The sequence below is a fragment of the Gossypium arboreum genome, chromosome 1, assembly GCF_025698485.1.
Source record: "Gossypium arboreum isolate Shixiya-1 chromosome 1, ASM2569848v2, whole genome shotgun sequence".
Lineage (NCBI taxonomy): Eukaryota > Viridiplantae > Streptophyta > Magnoliopsida > Malvales > Malvaceae > Gossypium > Gossypium arboreum.
This window is the reverse complement of record NC_069070.1, coordinates 44,154,374-44,166,201: the sequence shown is the minus strand read 5'-3', so window position 1 is coordinate 44,166,201 and position 11,828 is coordinate 44,154,374. Positions and strand designations below refer to the sequence as shown.

The following is an 11,828-nucleotide window of genomic DNA, read 5'->3' as shown; positions in this document are numbered from 1 at the left end:
AAAGTAACCATATTGATGATTTGAGAATGTGAATTTTGGTATGAAATTAAATGGCTTATTGTGATACTTGTGTATCTTGTGATTAATGGTATGGATTTAGCATGAATTAGGCTTGATTAGGTTTGGTTGAAATGCCTATTTATGCAATGTTATATGCCATTTGGTTTGTGTAGGTGATTGAAAGTTTGGGTGAGAAAAATGGCTTGGCAAATAGCCTATTTTTGTCCACACTGGCAGAGACACGGGCTTGTGTCTCAGCTGTGTGTGACACAGGGTCAGGTGACACATGACCAGGTGATACGATCGTGTGTCCCCTGGTGTTTAATTAGAAATCAAGTCAGTATGTTCCACACGGCCCAGCACACAGAAGTGTGACTCGGCCATGTGGCATAAGTCAGTATACCCTACAGGTTTGGCACGGCCTAGCACACGGCCTGGCATACGGGCTAGTCACCAAGCGTGTGTGTTGGCTGTGTGACCCAAGTTAGAGAGTTACATGGGGTTGGACACGGGCGTGTGTCCCCTGTATTTTGTAAAATTTTCTATGTATTCTAAAAATTTCCTGAGTTATCAGTTTAGTCCCGAACCACTTCTAATGCATGATTTGAGCCTAGTAGGCTCGTATTAGGGACATAGTTATTGATTATGAATAACTTGTATTTGGAATTGGAAAATGTATGTGAAATGTATGTTTGTTTACGAAATAAGTCTAGTAATGCTCCGTAACCCTATTCTAGTGACGGATACTGGTTAGGGGTGTTACAGGTGTTACACAAATTCTTCCTACATCTGGGGGCCTTGTCCAGAGAGCTAATTCACTATACTTCAATAAGTATAAGCTATGACTGAAGTTCTACACTATACTCTAATTTGAATCACTTTTCCCTAAAACTTTCTCCTTACAAGTTTAAGCGTAAACTCATACTATACTTTTTACACTCAAAGCATAGTTCCTAAAATGAATAAAAGTAGAGTACCCTCTCTCAGTATATTTGACCAAATACAAGTTGATCATATATACAAGTTTTTAAACTTGATAAGTTATAATAAATCGTTGTTGTAAACCCCATATACATAACCATATAAAAAGTCTTCAATTGTCTTTATAAATGCTAATATAAAGATTGAGATCTTTAAGATATCCAAAAGTCAAATGATCTTATCTCATCAAATAAAGAAACGTGTTTTGCATTGAAAGACTTTAATTAGATCCTTGATGATTTAGTTCTACACGTTTGAACATTAAAGATGGGCCATAACTAATTTGTAGTGATCATAAACAAAAGCCCATATCATTCTGGATAATAAAAAATTACCAACACAATAAGACAAGTTTTGGTCAATTTATAGTTATACCTCAAGTTACAATTGCCATTGTAGTTGAAAACCAAAACTACCTCTAACAATCTCCATATTTGGAAATTTGTTTTAACATCAAAAATAATTTTCATGAAACAAGGATTGATCAACAAATTACTCCCTCATAATACATATCTCTCCCTTAATCCATGTATTTATTTACGATTACAACCAATTATTCAACCATTAACAGATAAAGATGGATCACATTAATAATTAAAGGGACAAGGATAATATCATATAAAGTTTAAGTAAATAAAAAATATAGTTCATCATCTATCATCATCAAAATAGGAAAGAAATTTGAAAAAAAGCTAAAATCAAAGTCAGAAAACCATAAACAAAGTCATATCAAAATATCAAAATCACTACTGCTTCCACATTGTCCCTCTTTTTGTTCCAAAAATTGCCAAAGGACTTTACTTCTAGGTAAGAATGTCTAATTTGTAGCGCTAAGCACACAGCCTTAAATGTTGTAGCACCCTCAGTTAGTTCTCAAGATATTGGATGCTTTTATCTAATTCAACAATCTCCTCATCTAAGTGTTGTAGTAATCGATTCTGGGAAGCTAAGGTAGGTTTGGTAGCTATGGGGGTAATTGCAACTGTCTTTGTATTTGCCTCAATATCACCTTCAATTTCCTCTTTTTCCATATAAATCCCTTTCTCTTCATATGCAACAACATGTTTCCCTTGCTTCCCTTTAGAGAATAATTCAATTCAACATTCTTTGAATTTCATACATCAAACTATGTAAAATTGTCAATTTAGACACTCATTAACAAAATTAAAAATTTTAGTCAGCCAATTGTTAAAGACTAACAATTGGAGAACATGGTACTACTAGACACATCATTCAACATACCACATAACATTATTTACGTGTTATTATAATTCGAAACCATAAGAAAATTTACTATGATTTTTACTACTTAATTTTTAAAAATTATCAAAATTTGACAATTCATAATTAGATCATCAAATATTTAGGTCTATTGTTTTCATATATTTGATCTTCATTATCAAAATTTCATCATCTACATAACTTTTGTAATTATTTAATTAACAATAGTCATTAAATTATTTTTGTTATTTTGTTATCTATATTACAAACATCTTGAGATGATACTTAATAATTAATGAAATTGATTATTATGTTGTCTATCATTTAATATTTTTAAATAATATTTTTCTAATAATTAACAAAGTTATCATAATTTATAATAATTTCCTTTAAATTAAAAATTTTCATATAATTTATAAAAATAAATTTTGTAAATTTTTTAAAAATATCATTGTTCCTTTATAAGTTGTTTACTATGATTTCATTCATAAATTATTAAAGTTGAATGTTCAAATTAAGGTTAAACCTTTTAAAGTGCTTCTATAAAGGGTTAAACATTATAAAATGGTCAAACAAGGATAATAAATTTTAAAAGTGCTTAAATAAAGGATTTTTATGCACTTCACCTTAGTTTGTAGTACAAATTTAGGTGAATGATGATGTGTTTAAAAATAGAACACATGGCACCTAAGTGAAATATTACTTGAAACGAAAAGAAAAAAATAAAAAGTAATTTCATACCTAATATGCGATATTTAAAAAGTCTTTATTTGATTATATTGAAATATTTGATTCTTATTTGAACACTTTTGAAAAGGTTTAGTCCTTTTCTGATTACCTTAAAATGTTTGGCCCTTATACGAGCAACTTCTAAAAAATTTGATTCTAATTTAAAATTTTAGCACATTATAAATGTCGAAAACTTTACCGTAACAAAATTTATCAAAATATTCAATTTAAAAGTTTAGAATTTAGCAACTTAATTGTATAACGAAAAATATTTTAATTAAATTAATTAATTTTATCCTTTTAACATATGATATAGATTGGAAACCACTCTAGAGAAAATTCATATTGCAGAAAAATCCATCTGTTAATACCAACAGGTTTTGTTTCACTTATTAGTTTGAAGATGTTCTAGGAAAGGAACTTGCACAAGGTTTCTTAGGTTTCAAAGGATGCTGATCTATCATCACGCAAACCCTTTGCACTTCAACGGACTAAGGATCTAATTGGTTTATTTGTAATAAATCCAGTGGATAATGAAATTCATATCTCTCCATCCCAAAGCTCTTCAACAGACTTGTAAGGGCCGTCATCTGATAAAAATGCCGCACCTGGAAACCCTTTGCACTGTGGGAGTTGGCTTATTTTATGCGACTCATCAGCAGTGAGCTTCCAATCAAAAATATCAAGGTTTTGTTTCATCCTTTCCTTGTTGAAGCTCTTCACAAGCGCACACACTCCTTGTTCGTGTGCCCATCTCAAACAAACCTGAGCAAGCGATTTTCCCTTGGCTTGAGCAATTTCTTTGAGTACCTCACATTCCATCACCCGATTTGTTCCCCACGCCGTTCCTTTGGCCCCCAAAGGAGAGTAAGCCTCCACAAGTATGCCCTTCTCCTCGCAAAACTTCCTCAGTTTCTTTTGTTGCCACAGTGGGTTCATCTCCACCTATCACCCCAAATCCAACATTAATCATCTTACACCATTAACTTTAGTTGAAAAACATAAAAAATTCATTAAGTGGATATTAAAGTGGTCCTCACTTGGTTCACTGCAGGAGGGATTTTGGCAGTGGAAAGAATGGTTTCGAGTTTCTTACATGAGAAATTGCTTACTCCTATAGATTTCGTTAGGCCAAGACCTTGACACTCCTCCATTGCTTCCCATACTGATTTAGGATCAAAAGGAATAATGTCCTCCTTCTGAAAAGGAAATTCATATTTGGCTGGCTTCAAACTCAGTGGCCAGTGAATTAGAAACAGATTAAGATACTCCAGCTTCAAATTCCTGTAAAAATCAAGAAATCATTAGTAAACCAATAAAAAGCATCGCACGTAACGAAAACATCAAGGAAACAAAGGGATAATGAATACTGGAGTGTTTTCTTGAGAGCTGGGAGAACAAAGTCATGGTGTGCATCGCTGCACCAGAGCTTGGAAGTGATAAAGAGTTCATCTCTGGATTTGATTAACCCCAAACGAAGAGCATCTGATATTGCTTCACCTAAAGGCTGCTCAGATAGGTAAATAGCAGCAGTATCGAAGTGACGGTACCCCAATTTGATAGCCTCGAGAATGGTTTCTTTCAGGGTATGAATGGAAGCACCGAAAGGGTATTCAGCTGTGCCAAAGCCTAAAAGGGGAATGGCTTTCTCAGCAGTTGAATAGAGAGGGAAAGTTGGGATGCTTTGCCCTGCAATGGTAGATAACTCCATCTCCTGCGATTGAAAGTATGATATTCAAATATCAATATCCTGTACCAGCGCACCGATCTTTGAATCCCAAAGCTAAAATATATATTACAAGTTCCAGTAGGCATCTGTATGATCTGATTTTTCATTCTCCTGCAAGTTTATAAGTTCTTTCTCATTTTTTATTATTTTTCTCTTGCCGTGTCTACTGCCATTTTGATTTGTTTTGGGGATTGAATTCTGTTTCTCTCACTTAGGAATGTACTCAATTTAGCAATTTAATGATTATATTTTAATTTAATATGATTTAATATTTACTTTTATTAACCATATATTTTAGTCTAAGAAAAAAAACAATATATCTAAGTCTCAGTCAGTTAAAATTTTCATTAGCCCATTGATATGATTTTTAGAAAAAAAAACTCAATTTCTTATCATTTAATTACTAAAATAATTATTTTATTATTTTATTATTCTTGTTTTGTTTTTGTTTTTTTCTTAATTCCTCACCAACTTATTAACTAGATCTTTCGATGTTAGTAGTTTGAATTAAAATATAACATTTATAACAAAAATAAAATAAAATTTAATAAAATAAAGATCAAATTAAATATCATAAAGTGAAAAAATTCATAATTTGTGTCCTTTTTCCTAATTTAATTCCGTTTTGATTTTTTTAATAAATAAAGGTTAAAATTTACTTCAAGTCTCTATATTCTTCATACATTTAAAATTATTCTCTTTACTTCTATTTTCAAAATTCTAGTGTTTTTACTTTTTGAATTTGAAAATACAAATTCAATTATTAATACTAATAAAATTATTATGTTAAATTCATATCTATTATAAAGTTATTTTATTTTATTACTTGGTTACCAATTGAACAACTTTTTTATTATTTTAAAATGTTATAGCAACAAATTTAAGAAAAAGATTAATAATTTTAATAATTTAACTTGAATTTTAATTTTAAAAAGTAAAAATTAAATTTCAAATATATAAAATGTAGAGACACATGGAGCAGATATTAACCAAAGAAAATAAATGCAAGTGCCTGCTCGCTATTATCGTGGTAATTCGATTTATTATTATTTTAAAAACTATTTTTATTTTCTATATAAGCACGTACATGGCAGATCCGATCTCAATTAATTAAGGAGATTCGACTTCGTTGATTGGATTCTATTTCTTATTTCATTGAGATTCGATAATTTTTTATGGAGAGTTGTGGCTAAATTAATTATTGCTTTATTAGTATCATCTGTATCAAAATATTCTGATTTTGATTGACTTATTGGCTTCCCATCATTAAAATCTTAATACATATTTTAGTAATATTACGTGGTGCCGTACAATTATCTTAACACATAATATTGAATCCACGTCTTGATAAATAATTAATACTTGATTTAATTCAAAAATAAATATAAATATTTCTTTTATATTTAGAATCAATTTTTTAAATAGAAATAATTGATAAAAATATCAAGAAGCCATTTGCATTAAGAGTTAGATTGTATTTTGTTCTCTATAATAATAAAAAGGGTAAATTAGTCTCTATCGTTAAATTAAAGAGCAAACTAGTCTTTTTGTTAAAATTTTTATTTATTTTTACTATTAAAACTAATTATTGTACACTAGTATGAGGTACATGTGGCATACCATGTATAACTGTCTGGTTATTTCGTCAATCACGTCAATTTTTAACAATACTAGTGGATTAAATTTTTAACAAAAGGGCCAATTTACTCTTTGAGTTAATGTATAAAGACTAATTTACCCATTTTTTGAGTATAGGTCTAAAATGTAATCTAACTCCTAATACAAGGGTCTTCATGGTACTTTTATTGGAAACATTTTCTATTTAAAATTCATTTTAAGTCTTTTATTTAAGGAATAGTTTAAAATAATAAAATTTCTTTCTTTTTTTGTTAAAATAAAAAACATATTTCTAATAATAATCACGAAATTAGTTTGGCACATCATATTGTCCTCTATTCTCCTCCTTCAGTACTGGCTTATCCCTCTTTCTCTCAGCTTTCATATTTCTCCATGTAGGAAGTCACAATGTAATACTAGTAACTATGGTCAGCTTATGAGTTTTTGTGCACTAAAGTCTGAGTTTTCTAATTTTGCAACCTTGTTTTTGGTCAATTTTGACTTTTTCAATACATTCTCACTCACAATGTTTTTATATTGTTCTAATACTTTTTTTCTCTCATTTTGACTTTTTCTAATTTTTTTCTTTTGTTTGCACATTTGCATCTTAAACTATAATCACTAGATCACATTGTTTCTCCCTATTCCACTCTGATTTTATAGAACTATTGTCATGTCTCTACCTACCTCTCAATACGTATGGCCCGATATCTAAGTTCGTGCAATTCAGGGACTAAAGAAAAAGGGTAAGTACAATTTGCATTTTGGCTTTGGGTTTTATATAAAGGTTCATCAAGAAGGGTTTTCTAGCTCAAATATAGGTACTAAATATTGATTAATAAGGTTGGCTTATTGGCTCTAGGTTATATAAAACAATGCCTTAGGTCATCCTTAGATATCTCAATATTCACAAACTTAATCAAATAAGCAATCACAATTCTAACAATCTATTATTCGTACTAGCATACTCATTTCCCTATTCTCTCTATCATTTGGTATATTGAATTACTTAATGCCTATTTACAATGTAATATACATAACTTAGTAATCTAATAATTGAAAATTTAAAATAATTCATTATCATGTCAAATTTACAGTAACCGCAATCAACCTATATACATGTTCCTAACCAATCATTTGTATTTCTATGAGCTCAAGCACACTTTTAACAAGAAAAATAATAATTAAAATAAAAATAGACATAAAAACATAAATTTCCTAAGAATATAAAACATACATTTTCTATGTTACCCTTCCATACTTTAAATAGCACATTGCCCCTAATGTGCAACCCTTAAATATAAGAAACGAAGTTACCTGATTGATCATGACATTGTCGTACCCTTATGATGGGTTTCTTCTTCCTTATTCGTTAAAGCTCATAATTTTAGTGCTTTCCTTATGTCGAGTTCCTATATAAAAATTCATCATAAAATATATATAATGTTAGTCTACTCTTAATATAAAACAAAAAATAAAAATCATCCAAGTTAATTGTTTTACAATCTCAAAAACTAAAAATCGTTTTTAACCATCAAAATAGGGTGGTTGCCCCCTTCTATTGAGCTTTCCCTTTACTCAAGACATGGGCTTGCACAGAACCCCCACCGGACGAATTTACGTGCCAAGTTGGGATGCAGATGACTGGCCCTTTCTGTGAAGATTGTTGCGATTAAAAGGTCGCCTCATAATCGTCGTCATCCTCCTCTTGGGAATCTTACTCCATGTCTTCCTCCTCCCCTTTGTCTTCTTCATTTTCATCACTTCCTTCCTCTTCTTCACTTCCTTACTGTAACAACCTAACCCGTCTCCGTCGCCGGATTTAGTTTACGGAGCATTACCGTACAATTGGAAACAATTTTAATCATAATATTTAAACAAATGAAACATATAATAAACCATTCATACACATGCACTTTTTCCTTAAATCGAGCCTTCGATGCCCTAAAAAATAGCTTAGAAACATGTTGGGACAAATTTGAAACAAAATAGAAGTTTTTAGACAAAATTGTAAAATTTGAAAAATAGAGGTCATACACGGCTATGTGGTTAGGCCGTGTGCCTTACACGACTGAGGCACACGCCCGTGTCTCAGGTAGTGTCACCTTTGAACTAGGGTCACACGGCTGTGTCCCAGCCTGTGCCCTTACCTGTGTAACTCTTTGAGTAGGGTGACACAACCATGTCACACGCCCGTGTGTTAGGCTGTGTAACTCACTGACTTGTACCCTAAGAAATCCTTAGATGACACACGACAGCGTTGCCATGCCACGTACCTCACAGGGCTGTGTCACACGCCCGTGTTCCAAGCCGTGTAACATCCCGAATTAGGGCCTAGCCAGAATAATGGTTTGGGAACCACAAATTCAATGTTAAAATAATTATTTTATGATCATTATGAGGTCTAGGATATGAAAATAAGCATGTTTTAAAGTTTCATGAAGAAATTCTATGTGTAAGGTGTCCAATTGGAAATTAAGGACCAAATTGAATAAATTGCAAAACTTGGGTTCTAGAAGCAATTCGTATGAAATTTCTATGGATTATTAATTAGAGGTCCTTAAAGATTAATTTTCCCAATTTCTAAGTTTTTGGACAAAAATGGGCATGCATGGAAAATTTTGGAAGTTTAGTAAAAAAGGGCATTTTGGTCATTTGGCAATAAACTAAATAAAAAAGGGGAAAATCAAGCTAAAATCAGCTCATTTTCTTCTCCATGCTGCTGAAATTCTAATGGTCTCCATAGCTAGGGTTTTCAAAATTTTCAAGCTCAATAATAAGTGCTCCCTAGCCCCGTTTTTAACGCTCTTCGTATTTTTGAGATCCTCGTAACATGCTCTCTCTATTTCTACCCATATTTCAAGCTAGGGTTCATTTTCAAAAATTTACCCATGCATGAGATGTTTGTATTTTGATGATTTATGGAGGAATATGAGAGTTTAAAGGATAGTAAACAACTTTTACTAAGTAGTTTTTCATGGAAATGGCTTAAGGGACCATTTTGTAAAAGTTGTGAAAATGGGTAGAAAAATGTGAAATGAAAGAAAATGTAGGCTGCTATAGGCAAGAAAAATATTTGGCTAGGCTTGGGTAACTTAGAAATTTCATGCATTTCATTATACGAGCCTTAGGACTAAATTGTAAAAGTGTGAAAGGTTAGGGGCAAATTGGTCATTTTGCCCGAGGGTGAGTTTTAATTCCTAAAATGAAAAATGTGATGTATTTATAGTCAAATTTTATTGATATAGACCCCGAGGAACCAATTCCAGAGGTCGACCGTGGAAAACGAAAGGTTTCGAAATAGCCGAAATACGAAACCAAAGTAATTACCAGGTAAGTTCGTATAACCCGAAGTAAACTCTTAATATACTTAAATATGTGTGTTCTTGAATGTATGAAAATTAGATATTCTTTACATGATAATTTATGTAATGTGCTTGTGTGAATGAAAAATGATAAATGTCCCGATTGAAATGGAAAGGGAAATCCAACGGATAAATTATGGCTTACATGACATAAGATCTTGCATGTGTTGCAGAAAAAGATTTAGCCCCGACGGGTAATCCCATGATCTCAAAATAGAAAGGATCTATCCCAGACGGGTGTTCCTTGAGTGATCGAGCCTCTTGAAGAATATGGGTGCATTAAGGATTTTGCCCGGACGGGTAACCCAATTGAGGACTGAATTTAGCCTGGACTTGCAATTCAGATCCAAGCTTATGAGAGCAATTGTTGTTGAAAGGGATTTAGCCTAGACTGGTCATCCCGACATTGCTCTATGAGTTAATACTACGGGGGATTTAGCCTGGACTAGTAATTTCGCCGTAAGATATAAGGCTCATGGAAGTGCGTACTAAAGATGATCACTTGTATAACTTGACGGTAATTGGGCTATCCATCGATATTTCTAAGAAATTCAACGGGATTAATAGGAGAAATAGAAATGAAAATATTGAATTGATGAGCTCATCTAAGACTAATGACATGATGAATTGTCGTGAGACTAACTTGATGAATAAGTGCATGTGATAGGGAAACTATTTCATGCTTGTTGGAATTAGTGCCTAATATGGTTGTGTGCTAATTAACCGGTAAGTTTACTTTCCAGTTATCCGAACTTAGTAAGCATATAAATGCTTACCCCCTTCTCTTTTCTCTGTCTTACAGAGCTCGTGGACTCGTAAAGATTAGAAGACGGTTGGAGAATCAACACACTATCAACTTGTCCTGGTTTGGTGTATAGATACTTCCATTTTATTTAATGGCATGTATAGGATTTTTGGTTATTTTGTTATATGTGTCATTTGGCTAGCCAATGTAAGGGCCTAAATGGTATACTTATTCTTTTGTATATGGCCATGAGATATGGCTCATATTGATGTAGGTAGTAAACCTACCAATGATGCATGTCTATGTTTAAATGTTTCATGAGATATGATGATGAGGTTTATCATGACTGGATGATTGAAATGGAACCTAATAATTTGAGAGTGGACATAGCATATAATGGTATATGGTTATAATATGGCCTAAGTGTAAAAAGTAAAATGTGCTATGTTAATCTCTAATACAAAAAGGATAATTTAGCATGTACTAAACTGATGAGATGAGGTTAACATGCAATGAGTTATGTTAAGGTTATTTAAGAGTATAATTAGGCCATGCTAAATACCATTAAAGTCTCTAAGTGTGTATGGATGATAGAGGGTGATAAAGGCTTGGAAAATAGCCCTAAAAAGGTCCACATGGGTAGACACACGGGCATGTGTCTAGGCTGTATGTGACATACGATCAGCCCTCATGGGCTTGTTGCCCGATCATGTGTCCCTGCACTTAAAATTTTAGGTCAGTTTGTATGGTAGTAAACACATGGGTAGAGACACGACCGTGTGTCTCAACCGTGTGGAGGACACGGCCTAACACACGGGCGTGTGCCTTGGCCATGTGCCTCAAAATGAATAATGACGTCATAAATAGAATGCCTGAGTTTTTGGACACGGGCGATCACACGAGCGTGTCTAGGCCGTGTGAAGGACACGGGCTAGGGACACGGGCGTGTACTTGGCCGTGTAAAAATCCCTTTAGGTTCGAAATGAAAAAATAAATCCAAATAATTCAACACAGGTGGGACACACGAGCGTGTCCCTAAGCACACGGGCGTGTGCTTTGCCTCCACATGGGCGTGTGAGGCATAACCCTAGTAATTTTTCTAAAATTTTCTATAGTTCTCGGTTTAGTCTCGGGTCACTTTTAATGTATGTTTTGGACCTTGTAGGTCCATAATTGGGACACTATGATGTTGTTTAGTCGATTTTAAATTAGAATGAAATTTTATAACCTGTATTTTCTAAAAGTGTCTGAGTATATATCTGGAAACGCCTCGTACATTGTCCCATTCTCGGGTACGGGTAAGGGGTGTTACATTTAGTGGCATTAAAGCTACGATTTAGTCGATTCTCGAACTAACGTAGCATGTATTGAGTATAGCTATACATGCCATTATACAACTTATGATAGTGTGACATCTCTTAACCATTTTTAATTGTATTTG

The 11,828-nt window shown here is 32.8% G+C and overlaps 1 protein-coding gene across 1 annotated transcript; it reads right to left on the bottom strand.

The window, feature by feature from the left end:
• Positions 1–3,191: 3,191 nt before the first annotated feature.
• Positions 3,192–4,746, bottom strand: LOC108482433 (non-functional NADPH-dependent codeinone reductase 2-like). The gene is made up of 3 exons (XM_017785565.2): positions 4,302–4,746; positions 3,972–4,215; positions 3,192–3,876 (listed from the first exon to the last, which is right to left on the bottom strand). Exons 1-3 carry the CDS (start codon positions 4,640–4,642, stop codon positions 3,472–3,474), a joined length of 990 nt encoding a protein of 329 aa, XP_017641054.1. The 5' UTR covers positions 4,643–4,746; the 3' UTR covers positions 3,192–3,471.
• Between the last annotated feature and the right edge of the window lie 7,082 nt (positions 4,747–11,828).

Coding starts and splice junctions, on each gene's coding strand:
- LOC108482433 (XM_017785565.2), bottom strand. CDS start 4,642: ATGGAGTTATCTACCATTGCAGGGCAAAGCATCCCAACTTTCCCTCTC. Junction 4,216..4,301: donor GCTCTCAAGAAAACACTCCA/GTATTCATTATC, acceptor TGATTTTTACAG/GAATTTGAAGCTGGAGTATC. Junction 3,877..3,971: donor TCCCTCCTGCAGTGAACCAA/GTGAGGACCACT, acceptor TTGGGGTGATAG/GTGGAGATGAACCCACTGTG.